The sequence below is a fragment of the Phoenix dactylifera genome, chromosome 3, assembly GCF_051530095.1.
Source record: "Phoenix dactylifera cultivar Ajwa chromosome 3, Ajwa_hap1_PhDact_Kaust_v1.1, whole genome shotgun sequence".
In the NCBI taxonomy this organism is placed as follows: domain Eukaryota; kingdom Viridiplantae; phylum Streptophyta; class Magnoliopsida; order Arecales; family Arecaceae; genus Phoenix; species Phoenix dactylifera.
Window position 1 is genome coordinate 16,781,296 of NC_143192.1, and position 17,258 is coordinate 16,798,553.

General features: G+C 42.5%; 1 protein-coding gene across 10 annotated transcripts in view; it reads right to left on the minus strand.

Moving 5' to 3' along the window:
• The window catches only part of LOC103721923 (uncharacterized), a 39,960-nt gene extending 23,244 nt beyond the window's left edge, over positions 1 to 16,716 (minus strand). For 4 of the 10 annotated variants that reach the window (XM_088717894.2, XM_088717895.2, XM_088717890.2 and 1 more), the window contains exons 1-5: positions 16,227 to 16,573; positions 15,307 to 15,988; positions 14,554 to 14,653; positions 6,244 to 6,312; positions 5,802 to 5,919 (exon numbers count right to left, since the gene is read on the minus strand). In XM_088717894.2, the coding sequence (XP_088574020.2) occupies positions 5,802 to 5,919; positions 6,244 to 6,312; positions 14,554 to 14,653; positions 15,307 to 15,638 (619 nt within the window). In that variant the 5' untranslated portion in view covers positions 15,639 to 15,988; positions 16,227 to 16,573. Of the gene's footprint in view, positions 1 to 5,801; positions 5,920 to 6,243; positions 6,313 to 14,553; positions 14,654 to 15,306; positions 15,989 to 16,226 lie in introns of all 10 variants that reach the window. The other 6 variants (XM_008812311.6, XM_088717892.2, XM_088717896.2 and 3 more) reach the window with 5 other exon arrangements.
• Between the last annotated feature and the right edge of the window lie 542 nt (positions 16,717 to 17,258).

Here is a 17,258-nt window from a genome sequence, read left to right on the forward strand (position 1 = left end):
TCAAGCAAGTCGGCCGAACTGGGCTGAGCTGACCTAGGGGGAATCGGGTCGGTCACATGTTTTGTACAAAATCAGCTCCAAAACGGTCGGAACCGGTCCCGAACAGATAGGACCCGGCCGGACTCTCCCAAACCAGCAGTTTTAATGCGAAACCAATGTGAACCGACCGGTTCGCACCAAGTCACGCCAATTCTGAATCGGCCCCCTCTCTCCTCTCTTTCTTTTTGTTTTAAAAACTTCTCGGGCCTTTCCAACCCATTTGAATGCCCTCCCTTCCCTAAGGCAAAAAATATGCTGATTCAGCACAACTGAAGGAGGATCCAACTTTAAATAAGGTATGCTATCTCTCTCCTATCTCATTTTTTCTTTTCTTGTGTCGGAACAACGAGATCCAGTGGAGTGGAGCGAGCGGTGAGTGGGGCGTCCACGGCAGCGACGCCAAGGCTCGGCTCATAAGCACTCAGGTTGGGGTGCGGTGGCAGAGCACCGACAGCGAGAAATGGCGCAGGCGATCCCTCACGACAAAGGGAGATAGAGCCGAGCTGGTGCTTTGAATCTCGTGCAACAGAGTGGCTTTTGATCGAACACCTGGCGGGCAACTGGGATGGAGGACACAATGACAGTGGGAAGTTAGGATCAGAGACCAATGCGGTGCAACGCCCAAGGGTGGCAACTAGGGGCAGGATGGGGCCCTCTTCGGGGACGATAGGGCCAGTGCAGTCGTGGTCGGCGGTGGCGCAAGGAGCACTGAGGTGGCCAAGATGGACCACCCACCAAATCTCGGCGGAGGAGTTGAATGTGCTGAAAAGCCACTTCTCCAGGTTCTCTAACTACCAGTCGAGAAGGTGGAGAAGGCTCGGAATGCCTGGGCATCGTCTGCGTTGATTGTCCAAAGCTTGGGGCGAAGCATTCCAGTGGAATGGGTGGCTTGGAACTTCCGAGCACGGGGGGAGCTTGATTACGACATTGAGTTCTTCCTAATGGCCGAGGATCTCACAACACTTTGGTTCAAGAGTGGGGATGACAAGACGGCGGTGCTGGCTGGGGGGCCATTGGTGGTGGTCGGACAATTGCTGGCCGTGGAGTATTGGAGGCCGGACTTTGTTCCAGACCTAAGCTTGGTGAACCGGATAGCCCTGTGGATGAGGTTGTCGGGCCTGCCGCTCGAGTTTTGGGGGAGAGACTCTTTCCTTGACATCGCGGCGGTGGTGGGATGGCCGTTGGAGTTGGACGGCATCTCAGACCAGCTCCGGCAAGTGGGGTATGCAAGAGTGAAGGTGAGCTTGACACCTCCAATCCCCTTCGGCCGGGCACTTTCATCCAGGGGCAACTAAGAGAATATGGCAGGGCTTTATCTACGAAGACCTGCTACCGGCCCAAATCGAGGGTGGAGTCCGGCATTGGTGGGGTGGAGGCCCCCCCTATGACGATGGAGGCTCTGGAGGCCCCAATGGGGACGCCCACGGCAGGAGGCGCAGCGAGGGCCGGTCGGCTAGTCTTCGGTCCGTGGATGGCTGCAAGGCGCGTCCGCCAGCCGAGGGCGGCCGATGGCAAGGGAGACATGAGGAAGAAGAAGACCAAGTCGCCACTTGAGTCGACTCGATGAGTGGCCACACCGGAAACTAGGGCCGAGTTCGCCGCGGAACGGGTCAATTGCAAACGAGTAGTCACCGGATACTGAGGGCTAGCAGAAGCCCAAGAAGGTGGCAAGGCGCAGCTCGCCGGAGAAGGCGGCCATAGATTGGAACTCAGCATCGGCGGCGAAAAATTCAGGTATGCTCCCTGCTAACTCGGTTCAGGCTGGGGTGGAAGTGAGTGGGCCTCGCCAGGACTCGGCCTCAAAAAAAACGGGCTGGGTGTTGGGTGCGTAGTAGGCCAGCCTGCAGAGTCCTAAGGCCCGGGCCGGGCCTAGGTGCGAGGGGAAGGCCCGAGCGCGGCACAAGGATCAGCTAGGCCTGGCCCATTGAAGTAAGCCAGGAGCCCATCTAAGAAGAAGCTTGTCCCTGTTAGGCCTACAAGCCCCGGGCCGAGCAAACTCAAGCTTGCCCACCCCATGCTAGAAGAGGGCACTACATGCCAGACCGAGGACCAGTGCAGGTTCCGAAGCCGGAGCCTCTCATCGGTGGTACATGAGGGTCGGTCGAGGGCGATTTGGGCCGAAGCAACAGGGGACACGGCCGACCGACAGCGTGGCCTCGGTGGCCCCCTCACAGCTTGCGTAGGCAGCCTCTTTCGTGAGCTGGTACCGAATACTATCTTTGTCGGAGTGGCCGGGGGGAATATGGTGGTCGTCAAGTCCCTAGGGCGAAGTTGGGCATCAAAGGAACGAGAGATGCCCACTCGCGGGTGGGGAGATAGGGCTGGAGACAGCAGTGAGCGGGGCTTCTGACAACATGGGCCTTAGTGGGCCTTCTCACCACCAGATGGCTCAATAGCTAAAGGAGTTGCTGCTGAGGCCTAGGTCGGAGACTAAATTGGCGCGAGCAGGACCTAGTGGGGGAACTAGGCCGGAGGGTGTGGACCGGCCGACTGCTACCCACCTTGAGCGATGAAGATGCTATTGTGGAATTGCCGGGGAGCCGGTAAGCCCTCTTTCAAGCTGGCTTTCTGCAGACTAGTTTATATGCACAACCCAAATATCTGTGTCCTGATTGAGACTTGTCTATCAAGAGCTAGCTCGCAGCAAGTGAGGCATGCTATTCTGAATTCCTGGGGAAGCTATGCAGTGGAGTAACAGGGATTGTCAGGAGGAATCCTAGTGCTTTGGTGGCTAGGTGGATGTAACTTAGACATATTCCACATGTGCAAGCAGCCAGTGATCATAGTGGTATCAGAGGGGAACAAGTCCCCGTGGGTCCTCCTGGCAGCTTATGCAAGCACGGACTACAGAGAGAGAGAAGAGTGCTGGGGGAAGAGGCCATTAGTCTTCTCTAGCTGGGGTACCCAACGATGGTGATGGGTGACTTCAATTGTATCAATGGCCCGAAAGAGAAACGGGGGGAAGCCCTTCACCAACATGATCGAAGTCAAGGAGTTCCAAAATTTTATCCAGGGCAATGGACTGGCCGACCTTGGTTTTACTAGATTGAGGTTCACTTGGTGCAACAGGTTGGGGCGTGCACACGTTTGGAAGAGGATCGACAGAGCTTTTGCCACAGCCAGCTAGATCCAAAGGTTCCCAGACTTCTGGATATGCCATCTACCCCGGGTTGCCTCAGATCACTGCCCAGCCCTGCTGAGTACCGCGCACCTTTTTCTAGTTCGTAGTCCTTTTCGCTTCGAGAAGGTTTGGCTTTCCTATCTCCGATCATGGAAGGTGGTGCGTGAGGTATGGCGGATACCAGTGCGGGGTGATGTAATGTACAAGGTGACCCGAAAGCTGAAGCTGACCAGGCACCGACTACTCAGATAAAACAGAAAAGAGGTGGGCAATATCTTCAGGAAGATGGAGAAAATCGAAGCAGCCATAGCTGGCCTCCAGGACCAGGAGGTGCGCGGGCTCGGCTTATATAACGCTTAGCAGGAGGAGCTTAGGAGTCTACCATCCAGGCACCACTCACTTCTCAGGCAGCAGGACGTATTCTGGAGACAGACGTCGTAAGTTTAGTGGATCACAGAAGAAGACAGGAACACGAGGTTCTTCTACCAGTCTACCATCATTTGGAGATAGAAGAACAAAGTTGGCAGGATTGGTAATAGCAGCGGGCAGATGAGTAAGGACCTTGATGCCATTTCACGGACCTTGGAGCAGTTCTTTAGGTCAAGGTGGACCGATTCAGGTGGCGGCAGCGGTGCAGCATGGGAGTCCCCCCTTGGCACGAGTTTCGAGGGTCGAGAATGAGGCGTTGGTCAAGCCAATGTCAAAGTCTGAGGTCAGGGCTACCCTATGGTCTTTAGGTGAGGATAGGGCCTCAGGTCCGAATGGTTTTTTCCCAGTCTTCTTCAGGAGGTATTGGCAGATCCTTAGGCAGGAGGTGACGGCAGCTGTCCAGAGATTCCTTCAGTCTTCCACGATGCCGGATGAGTAGAAGAGGACCTTTATCACCTTAATTCCGAAGAGACAGGATCTGACGGAGCCGAGCCACTTCTGACTGATCAACTTGTGTACCACCCTGTACAAAGTCGTGGCAAAGATCTTAGTCCAACGAATGAAGGGGATCCTTCCCAGACTAATATGCCCGGAGCAAGGGGCCTTTGTGGGTGGTCGGTCCATCTCCGACAATGTGCTGGCTGCTCAGGAGTTCATGTGTCATCTATAGAGGGCACCAAGAGGCTGAAGTTTGATGGTTGTTAAGCTTGACATGGAGAGAGCCTACGACAGGATGAGGTGGGGCTTCATGACTCTTGGAGTGCTTTGGTTTTCACCCGCTATGGATCAGGTGGATCCAGGGGTGTGTTCAGTCACTATCTTTTGCCATTCTTCTAGTGAATGGCTCACCGTCACCGTTCTTAGAGTCTTCGGTTGGGCTGAGGCAAGGATGCCCCTTATCACCGCTTCTGTTCATTATTTGCACTAACTACTTATCTAGAACACTACGACACGCCTCAGCGAGGTAGGAGGTGGAGGCCTATAGGTCGGCTTCGGACTTATTTCAGATCTCGCATCTGCTATTCGTAGATGACTGCTTGTTGCTGGCTCGGCGACAAGACGGTCAGCGCTAGCATTTTGGAGGATTCTGGAGGAGTACTGTGCGGCATCCGGACAGCAAGTCAACCTGGCAAAGTCAACAATTTGCTTCAGCCTGAAGATCCATCCAGACATAAGGACGGCTATTACCGACATCCTGGGGATCGGAGAGCAGAGGGGACCTTGAGATACTTGGGGGTCCCAATCTCAGGCAGGCGGCTATGCAGAGCGGACTGCATTCCTATGGAGCAAGGCATTAGGAGCAGGCTGGAGAGTTGGCAGGTGAGTACCCTGTCGATGATGGGCAAAGTCATTCTGGTGAGGTCAGTCCTGAGTTCGATTCCTGTTTATCTGCTATCCCACTCCTTGGTGCCTATTGCAGCATTACGTTGTATGGAGCGACAATTTAGGAGCTTCCTCTGGGGGTGGTATGGGGACAGAGGTGGTGTACATCTTTTGCCGTGGGACTCCATCTGTCAGCTGACCAGCAGTGGGGGGCTGGCGGTTCATTCATTGATTGAGCGATGGAAGATCCTCACATATTAAATATTGAAGTAATTATCATCGATTGAATACACAAAGATTGAACAACCAGTAGACCATATAAGAGATATAAAATGAAGGTACTAAGGAAACCAAAAGAATAAGATCAAGCCAGCAGGTACAATTAATATAAGCTTGTTGCAGGAACAACTATCATGATGTCATATATATCATTCACTAATTTGAAAGCAGTTAAAAGCTTTCCTTCTGAAGATAAAATAGGGCATTGATGTTCTCTGATGTTCATCTGCCCGATGTGAAGGTAACAAAAGTTGTGTACAACACAATGTAAGCATTCATACCTTCTGAATAGTTTACTATTTATGCGGTTTATCTGAGTTCCAAGTTAGTTAAGTTGTATTTCTTCATATATGACACTAGATATTGTTCTAATTTGCAAGATAAAGACAAGAATAATGTCATGTAGTTAACATAACGAACATATCCTGATCTGATTTTGAAGGGTATTATGAAAGGAAACAGTATGAGCCTATGAAAGTTCAAGCTAAAACTTATATAAGTAACATAGAAATGGTGCATCGTTAAATAAGGAGTTGAGGTAAATATTGACTACCCAACGAAAGTTAACTTGGTAAACTATCAGCTCAGCTTAATCTCAAGAACAACCAACCTTCACATGAAAATTGATTATTGTGGTTCACATGATGTGTCATCAAAGAATAGGCAGCTGCATTGTCTGGTTGAATGGGATGTACATAAGCCCTTGTGGAACAATCTACCATCTTTTCCTGAAACAAAGAAACCATATCTCAAGCCTAGGAGTGGCATTCATGCAGATCATTTCCTTTAACTGATAGATAAATATATTTTTCTGATGGTTTTCTCCTAATCAACAAGACGGAAGCATGAAACATTATTAAAACATAAAGTGAAATATAAGCCCTCCAGTACAAAAGTGAAAGAGACAATCAAACACAACAAGTAGGAGACTGATATCAACATATCTTTAGGCTGCATACTTGAAAATATAATAAAAATTGGTCATTCAAATGATCTGTAGGAAAAAACATGGATAATTAAATGGAGTTTATTGGAGTAGATAAAAATAGTACCTTTCCATCTTTGATTTTCTTTCCTGCATAATATTCTTCTTGTTTCCGTCGTTTACCATTTTCTTTCTTCTATAATTAATACCAGGATATTAGTACACAACAACAATTTTCACTTGAATATGGTAAGCAGATATTCATTTTATAAGTAACAAAAGCATCAGAAATAACTAGAGCAACTAAAAGAATTTTATTAGTTAAATAAGAAGGATCCGAGGTAGTAGGGTATAAATGTTCCACTAATAGGAAACCCAAGCAATATAATATAAATTCAAGTAGGGTATAAATTTTATTAGAGCAACTAAAAGAATTTTATTAGTTAAATAAGAAGGATCCGAGGTAGTAGGGTATAAATTCTCTCCAAGCAATATAATATGAAATAATTATTTTCTGGATATCAATTTTTGCCATTATAGGCACGGTTATAATATGGTTCGGTACGAACGATCATTTAATCTTGGCATAACATCAGAATATATGCCAAATTTAATATGAAACATTATGTTAAACTAGATCTGCGCATGTAATAATGCATGTAAGAGGAAGCAAGGATGGCTGTGATCTCCATCCTGTTTACAATTTTTATCTCTCACTCAAAGACAGAGCAAGCATGGAACCAAAGTGGTGTATTTGTAAAAGGTGGAAGGAGCTATAGATGTGTAGAGGGTGGAGATTTGTAAAATCAGATGATATGAGAGATTTTCATTTTAATATTAATAAATGAGATTAATGAATGGGGAAAAGGGGGAGTGGGACTCACAGATGGGCAGTCAATAGCCTTTTGCATTTAGGAACATGAATCCTTTTACATAAGTCCTAACAGTGTATTCCATGATTTGACATGTAACAGTTATTAGTCATGATGTTTCTTAGTTAAGGAAAAAAAGCATCACTTGTTAAGTAAAAATTAAAGCAAAAAAGAAAAACACTATGAGGGGATGCATTTTGTAGGCTGTTTTCATCTGATACATTAAAGCATATTAATCATGTCATTTGCTTATTAGCAATGACATTCTTTACCTCTCTAAGTTTAAACCCTCTTGGGGTATATAAAAAGGAAAAAGCAAAGGAAGAGGAATGGGGTGGGCCGGTGGGGCGTAGCCTAAAAACCTAATCCAAGAGTAGGACCAACATTGTCTTCTTTTTCTTCATTAAATTATTCTCCCCTCTCGTGCAATTTTTTTTTTTCCTTTTAACAAATTAAGAAGTCATGAGAAAACATTTATATTTCATTGCTTTGGAGAAGCCCATGAGAGATGTTCGCAAGATTCTCCCCTCTCTTCTTTTCTGCAGTAAATAAAGACTTTCAAGTCTTAACCATGAAGATTATCCTCTATGATGTCAAGCTACAGGACTCAACAATCTATTTTGATAAAAGTAGTGTAACCTTTCTTGGCCAGTTCAGTCAAGAAAGTCCTACTTAATTGATTTCAGACCTAACTGCCATTAACTTACTTGGGAATCTCATTGCATTATTCAATTCTTGAAATGAATAAGTTTTTTTATTGAAAAATTTGAAAAACATGCTACCAGGTTGGAAAACACAATTTTTATCTCTGGGTGGAGGACTTTGTGAAAGCAGTCCAATCAGCTATTCCTGCTAATTGGATGCCAGTTCTAATCGTTCCTAAATGGGTCGCCAAGAAATTGGACAGTGTAAGAAGAGCCCTCCTGTGGAGAGACATTGAAAAAAGTTAATGGAAGTTTTGAAAAAAGTTAATGGAGCTTTTTTCATGGTAAATTAGTTCCAAGTCTAAAAAGGAAATTCAAGGTAGATTAGGAGTCAAAATTTTGCAGCTTTCTAATAAAGTGCCATGATGCAAGTGGTGGTAGGATTCTATAATGTTGACATCAATCCTTGGAGAGATGCAATCTGACAGAGCTATTACTGCAGAAGAAGGCATGAAGCAACCTCTCTTATTTAATCTCTTGTGCATCACCATTTTGGAAAGGAATTTTGAGTACAGAGAATTGGTTCTTTATGGTATCAGATTACAGTTTCAGGTGGTTCTACCATAAGATTTTGGAACAAAACTGGATTCTGGAAAGATAATTAGATTGACGAGGAGTCCTTTAACCTACACTTAATCAACCTTTTGTCATTGGCAGATAATATGGAAATTTTGGTTGCAGAACAGTTTAGATGGACAGCCATTGACCCTACATGGAAGGTTAGAATTAAAGGAACTACAAAAAAGAAGCTTTGAGAGAAGTACACAGATCTAGAAGCTTTGCTGCATCAAATTACACCAAGAGCATAAGAAGACTTTGATGGACTCCCTTAGCTAGAAGCAGTGTTACCTCGACATCTGCTTCCAGCTCCAAATCAATGTTGTATATGTATCTGAATCAGATAATCTCATTCTCTTGGATGCTTATAAATTTGCTTGCAGCTTTTATAGATTGGCGGAGAGCTGAACTGTACCAACAATGAGTTAGGCCTCCATTCTGACATTAGTAGCAAGCATTTATTCTTTTCAAGAATTGGACAAGAATGTAGATGTTAAAACAAATTTGCCAGATGTTATTGATATTATATTATATTCTTAGTAATTAGAGAGTTTGGACAAGAAATATGCATATTAAAAGACTGTAGATTTTATTTTCCTTTATAAATATTTAAAGATATAAATACATGTTACTTAGTCAAAATTATATTTTATCCTACATAACCCTGTATTTCCATGTTTCCTCTTGCCAAGTAAGACACTTGAATATTTCTCCAAATTTTTCGTTTCCATGTCCATACAACACTAGCTAGAGGTGTGAGGTTTCTTTTGTTAGTGAAAGAAGGGTGACTAGGAGAAGGGAACGAGGTCTTAGGCTAGAGACCAGATCACTCTCCATGTTATGGTTCCACGGTAGGTTGGCAGAATACCTTAGATTAAGGTTTCTTAATGGAGGTGGTGGTTTAAGGGTCAGATAGGTTGCAGGGTTTTTCCAAAAGCTTCTTAAATGGCTCATAAAGTTGACCTAGAATAAAGAGATGAGTCTTTTCTTAATGGTGATGGGGGTTTAATTACAAGAAGGGAGACAGTTTGGGTGGTCCCTATCAAGTGGTCAGAATATTCCTAAGTTTTAATTGCAGTGCTACCTAGAGGACACTTGGCATGGTGCCAAGTGCTTAAGTGTTGGAAATAGCAACAATCACAAATCTAAGCATAGCCATATATAGATATACATATAAATAGATACATACATTTATACATCCATATATGCTCATACATATAGTCATATACATAGTTAAGTACATACATATACACACATATATACAAACATACGTACATACATACATATAAGAATGTACATGTGTATAAATTAATACATCCAGATTATATAAGCTATTGTTTTGATGGTGATCCAAAATGAGATTGAAAGGGGAAGGAAATAGAGGGGAGATAAGCTAAGAAACAAATAATAGGTTAAACATGAATTTCCAAGTTGTTCAAGTTATTAATTAGGATAATTTAAAGTTTATTACGATGTGTTAAAATACTTAAATTGACAACTAATTTGTGATAAATTATACTAAAATTATAGTGACACTTTGCATAGAGTTAAACATGGCATCTTTATATTAGAAACAGACTAACACTTTGACTAAAGTGGTGTGCACTTGAAATAGTCCAAGGCATGACACTCCAAAATAAAAAATGCTGCACGACAGCACTTTTTATTGACAAAAACAAGACACTTCAAGTTTGTATCTAGCTGTGTTATGTAGTGTCCTGTCATGTCCAAAGCGTCTGAAATTGTCAACTTCTCCAAAAACCTTAGAATAGAGTTACCAACTAATAGAGAATACAAGATAATCTATGCATACACTAGGGCATATTTCTTTGCCATCATCAAGACCAATAATTCTATTATCCTGCAAGGTCAATACTTTGGTATGTATATCTGCAAGCAATCAATGGCTTGCTTCCCACAGGGAAGAGATAGTGATATACCAATTCTTATAAATTATCAACATGGAGGGCTTTAACCATGCCATGGTGCCATTACTCTAACGCTCATGAAAAGAAATACTTCATCAAATTGTTTATGAAAAGAATAGAGGACAAGGCAATGACATATAACCAATAGAAAAGCACAAAATGAAACAAAAGATGTTACCATTGTGCTTTTCTTTCCACGAAGAAATGGAATATGGAGTTCTTTGAGGAGGAAGTTGTTTTTTCTTTCATCCGGAATATACAAGAGGTAGAGCATCTCTCCCTCTCTCAGTCACTTAATGGGACATCATTCCAAGAAACTGGTAAAGGTAACAAAACTGATTGAATTTGTCTCTGTCATCACTTTTTATTGCTTCAATAATGTTAACACCAAATAATTATTTCTTGAGTGAAGAATCATAAACAGTTTAAAGGAATATTTTCATTTTTTAGACAAATCATTCATCTCATCTTGAAAGATTAAAAATTCTAGAAGTAGAAAGGAGAAAGAATCAGAACGTGCAACGTTGTGCAGAAATGCTGTCAAAAACTTTGTACAGTAATAGCGCACTCAAAAAAGAAATCTAGCGGAAGCATTCTGGCTACTTCTGGAAGATGATGATAATTACCCTTGGTTATTCCATTTTACTGTTGAATGTAAAATCATGAATGCATGATGGTTTTAAATCTTACAAGAGTTTAATGAAACAATAGATTTGCATGATTATTCAATAGCATTACAAACCAATTTACTTAAACTAACATCCTTCATATAATGATGTTAAGATAAAAGACAAGGTATTAAAGCATACCATCTAATTTAGCTAGTGATTAATTTCCAAACTGCAGCGTCTTTGATTTGCAGTATTTGAGGTATGATATATTGTTTAAAAATCTGCATGAACCACCTACAAAACCTTTCATCTTTATGATCATCAATCCTTTTTCTTTAGAACTAGATCTTAAAGGAGGCAATGAGTAACAAAGAAGATTATGAATTCAATGACAAAAGGAGAAGAAAATGTTTGCAGACATGCAATTCCAGCACCAGCAACTATAATTGAATGATGATTGCCGAAGTTGTCTGTGCATCTAAATTTGATGCACTCAGTAAAGGATAGAGCATTGCTCATTCATCATTTGATCTGATTCATTTATTTAGCTGATCCAAAGTACAAAACCATGAGAAAGAAAATGAAGTATTTGGCCCACCGAAGGGTTGGACAGTATCGCTCCTTGCCCAAGATGCAAGGGTTTGATTCCAGCCAGAATCAGGCCCCAAGGGTGGGGTGGGTATAGGGTAGAAAAAGTAGGGAGTAGCCCCTCCTAGCCTTTTAAACACCAAAAAAAAAAAAGAAGTATTTGAACAAGGTAAAAGTCGGGCAAGGAGTAATTAATCTGTCAGCAACAACTGAAGTTTATCACAGTCCTCTGACAGCAAGATAATGTACTCTAGAGAAGCATAGATAACCGAACAAAGTGATCAGGATTCTGTTAATGCCAACCATCCTCCATAAAGTGTGTCCAGTGAGGCCTATGCTCCACTTCCTTGAAGATCCAAAAATATCTCAGCTATGTCAATCCATTGGATGATCCTGTTGTTTCCTTTTTACATGTCCGCCAATGATATCACTGCTATTATATCTTTCTCTGCATGCAACCTAATCTACCTCTGCTGATGAAATTCACTCTACTTTTTGTAATTAAGAAAGAAACTCGTTCATTCATGTTGCTCTAACCACCAATTATGAACAGAGTCTCCTGACTTATGACTATACTACAAATGAAAGATATATATCTCTTTATTGGCCAGGGCTAAGCACTTGACATTCTTATATTTCAGGTCTGAGTGTCTGACTAATGATAGATATTCTTAATCCTAGACTCAGTATAGTTCTCCCACTAGAAGAAATTTTGCTTATGAGCGGCTGGCATATCAAAGAAAAGTTTAATGATCTTTAAACATACTTGACTTGTCGATGTGCCAATTAGTAAAATCATTATCAAAGACTCACGATGCATTCAAAATCTCCTTTGATGTTTTATGCAACATCCCATTAGAGCTTGTATATGGCTTCACATTGTTTCAGAACAGGTTTTAAGAGGAACCTTGCTCCACTTATAGACATAAAATGTCATCCTTGCCAGGAAAGGAGTGATGCTTCTCTTTGTTTGTTGCTCTAAGAATCACCTTTTATTTGGTTGATCACTGTCAATAATTTTCCCATTAATTGATATAATTATACTCTATATCATCTAAGTTTCGAGTCCATATCTGCAGAAATATATCAGTAGCAGGGCATGCAGCTGTTTGCAAAATTTTTATTGTTGATTCACAATATTTCACAGAATAATTTTGACAATCAACCAAAGAACACTTCATGGAGGGCATCACTTGAATATGTCGTTTTATGCCTTCTTATTAAACATGGTCGCACAAACACATATATGTTGGCATTAATTCATTCATCCATTACAGCAACCATGTGACCTTTAATGTAGAGATGATCTCCGATGCATAACATGTCGGTCTCACATAAGGACAAACACAAACCATGCATAATATTACGGTCAAATTGGTACTAGTTTTTCTCAATGAAATAAAAGGAAAACAAAACAGCATAAAAGAGAGAAACAATCTCCAAAACCATGCAAAGATTTGAGGTTTCGTGTTAAGGCACCAGACAGAAATCTGATAGCCTTTACAATACGAGATCAAACATGCAATTAACTTTTGTCCTACATAACTACTATCTATAAGCTCCATTATCCAAATATATATGTGAGCATAGAGTAAATAAGAGTAAACAAGTCAAAAGTGAAAGAGATAGAAGGAACAAAACATGGGGCACATAGTTTCAATATAAACCATGGGCCCCTCTTGTCTGACCACCTCTACAAACTAGCATGTGAGACCATATACACACATGTGAGCCAGGTTATAAGGCCCGTAAAAGAAAATCATATTGATCGAAGGCAAAATGGATCGTCCTAGCATGGAACCACCCAATTCCAGCCGAGCAGGCTAGATCTCGGCCAGAGGCCAGGCCGACCTCGGACCTCGCTAAAGGCCGAGCCGACCTCAACCCTGTCAACCTTGATCTCCGTGATTCACGCCGCCTCCAGCTTAGCTGATCACAGCTCGGCCCGAGACTACAGGTAACAGCCGAGACCCTCACCCTATAAAAAGAAAATAAGGAAAGGCCCTCCGTGAGCAATACAAAGCAATTCAAGGACCAAGGACCATGCCTTGCTGCCCCTGCCATGCTTGCTGCCAGGTATGGCCATACCCTGCCACACCTGCCAAGGGCCATACCCTACGACACCAGCCAACACCATGCCGTGCACAAGGACTGCCCAAACCGTGTGCCACAAGCGAACCCTGGCCTTGGCCACATGCCACCTGGCCAAGACCATCTCCTCCCATGATGAGGATGGACCATACCTCCACTACCTGGGCATTCTTATGAGGACTATAAATAAGCTATATCAAGAACACTCAAGGACTTCTCCCAACATCTCTGGATCAACTCTAACTTAGAAATCGAAGGGCCTTGGCTGGTGGCCCGGAACCCCCAGCCAAGGCTTTGTGCAGGTACCCCAGAGCGCATGAGGTGGCTCTCTCTCTCTCTCTGTCCTAGCCAGCGTCTTGTCAGCTTCCTCCGACGTGGTCACCCTCGGGCCAAATTTCAACCCCAACACATATCAAGGACAATTTGCATCTTCTACAAGTCAGGGAAAATGTTCTATAATTAAGTGAATGCAATCTACAACTAAATATTAACAAAAACAAAGAAAAATCGAAGGTTGTAAAAGCTATGAAGTATGAAGTAAGTTAGAATCATAGACAACTTTCTGTTTATAACACTAGAAATGCTTGCACTGCATAAAAAAGTTGTGCATTAGGCCCTTGATTCATCTGAGAATTAAACATAATTGAATTCAAAGGAGTGATACCAGTACCATTTGTATATGCATTATGCACCTCAAAAGTTTTTTTTTTTTTTTGCCATAAAAACTACTACTTCCTTTGACAAGTTTCAATTATTTTGATAGCAATGCTGGGTATGAATCAGTATCTTCATAAATAAACACTTTCAGTTGTGACTTTGCAAGGCAAGAAAAGACAATCAAAGAAAAAGATATGCACATCAACCTCAACACTCAACAGGTCCCAACAATATAATCATTTGGAAATGTGAGACAGTGTTGACTCTAAATAAGTTTATGCATGTAACAAAGAGTAAAATAACTACAAGTATTGGACATAACAAATCATAATACACGTGCAACAGGAAATCAGAACAGCATATAGATGAGCTATCATGAAGAATAAATTAAAAAATGCAACTAATTCTATAACATATGGAATACTTACAGTCATCCATCGGCACCTCATTGCAACATCTCTTACAGTCTTGTCAGGTAGTCTAGCTGCTATCTTGATATACTTCATGATATTAGGTTCATTTGCATATCTAAAAATTTCCATAAGGAACAGATCAATATGTGAAGCACATAGGAGGATGATACCCATAACAGATCATAAGATGGAAGTAATAGTAGAAATAGAAAGAAAAATCAATAAACGGACAAGCATCATTTGTTTAAAGGAGAGAATTAGTTAGATTAACTCTAACACTACTTATATATGAAAAAACATGATAAATGCAGCTTTAATCAAATGCAATCCAGTGCAATGTCCGGAAACTGCAATAGAAGAACTGCTCGGTAAAAGTCCTGGCTTTTCTTTGTTCACATGAATGAAATAACATTGCAGAAGGCATGAGTTATGTGAAACTAGGCCCGCACTGAATCAAGGAAGAATCAGAGTTTGGCTCGGTGAAATGTTCAGAACAAACAGAAAGTGATAGATATCAAAAACCACAACACTTAAAAGCAGACTCCTGCATGTGATCTTCACATATTTTTTTCCCTTCATTTTGACAACACCTAGACCTCAGAAACATATAAGTTGCCTGGCAGAAACAAAAGGTCGCCACCAACAGATTCATCGTACCCATAAAGGAAGAAATATGGAGAACTAATAAAATTTCAGAGGAAAAGAGAAGAAAATTTAGAATATGTGCATGGAGTGAAGAAGAACAAGCAAAACCAATAGAAAATCTACCTGTCAAGACCTTCCCTCAACTCGGCCAATTCTTCATATGACCAGTCGACAGCCAACCCTATGCCATGCTTGAGACCAGGCACCGGCTCAAGAAGGATATGGCTAGGAGAATTGCTAGGTGGGATCATCAAAGAAGCATTATTTATCATCACTGCAGGATTATTAGCCAGAATCATCCCTGCTGTGCTGCTAATCCCACTCATATTATTCGTGCCGATCATCCCTGTTGCGCTGTTTACTGCCCCTGACTGAAAAGAAACCACTTGCTGGTTGCAGAAAGATTGTGGGAAAACTCCCCCATGCTGAAAATTCATGCTACGATCTTCTGCCATATTCTTACCAAGAAATCTCTCAGAAGAACAATGTCATCACAGACGGTTCAAGTTTTATAATACGGTAGTCTCAAGATTTCTTCCAAAACCTCGAGATCACAAATGCAACTACCACGAAAAAATCCACCCTGAGAACCTTGTATCAAGAATCAACAAATCACCTAATCAAACTTCGAAAAGCAGACCTGCAAAAGAATCTCTTGAGACCCCGCTTTCAACAAAACCACCACCGAAACCACCAGAAACGATCGAGGATGGATGCCTCAACAGTCCAAAACAGCCAAAATCCAATCGTTTAGCTGTAACAACTCTGTCCGGTGATCCACGAACCAGCTTTCCTCCTTCCTTCCCTATCGAAGCAAAGAAAGATCACATCAGAGCTCAAGAAGACCTCTCTCATCTCATCAAAATCAAAACTTTACTTCAAAAGACTCTCTTAGAAAACAAGAAAGAAAGAAATAAACGATTAAATGGAGATCTAAATCCACCCAAATCTCATTCAAAAAACAATCTTTTGCATTCAAACCTACTCAAAAACCAGGACAAATCCAGAATAAATATCAAATAAAGTGGGAGAAAGAGAGCGACCTGTGCGGACGATCTCCTTGTTCTTTGTTCTGAGGTAGAGAGAGAAATCGAGGCCCTAATAAGAAGAAGAAGAGGCGGGGCGTCTGCTCTCCAACGAGAAGGCAGAGAAAGAGAGAAGCCACCCCAGTCACCAGTTTATAGCCACCAAAACTTATTATAAAAACAAAGAATTTATAAAGAAATCTAAGAGAGAGATCAGCCGGAATTCAGCAAAACAGTGGAAGTCCGGATTCCGGCATTCGATGCCAATAATTGTTGGATGCTTCTCCTCCACCTTTTTCCCCTCCCTCCCCTTTCTCCACCCACGAACTCACTTTTTTTTTACTAATCTTTAATTCTTGTTTTTTTCTCCTGTTTCCATATTTTATTTCTCGTCTAATAAATTTTCGCATTCTTTCTGAACTTTATGTTTTTTAATAAAAAGAATATACAAATACTTTTATATTTCAAAAAAAAAGTGTTTTTTTTTTCTTTGGTTACCCTTTTGGTTTGGTCTCTCTCTTTCCCTCCCGAGTGGTTCTATATACACCCCCCCATTGCTCAGGACACCCCCCAAAAATTAAAAAAAAATTAAATACTCTCTACACCCCCCCCCCCATTTGCTAAGGACACCCCTAAAAAATTAAAAATTCCTAAATTACCCCCCACCCTCCCCACCCCCTCACCTAAATTGCTCTCTACACCCCCCAAACCCCCCCCACCCCGCTCTTCCCCTCCAAAACACCCGCCGGCTTCTCCCTTCCGCCCAAAAAACCTCGCCTCAAGCACCTCGCCGGCGGCCAAACCCCCTCCGTCTCCCTTTGAACTGTTCCGCCCAAAGCACCTCGCCAACGCCCAAAACCCCCCGTTCCCCCTTCTCCCTCTCGTCACCGGCATTCTGTTCGGCTGCACAGAGCCGGACAGAATCCTTCTGTTCGGCTGCACAGTGCCGGACAGAAGCCTTCTGTTCGGCACTGTGCAGCCGAACAGAAGAGTTCGGTTGAGGGTTGCCGAACAGAAGGCTTCTGTTCGGCACTGTTCAGCCGAACTGAA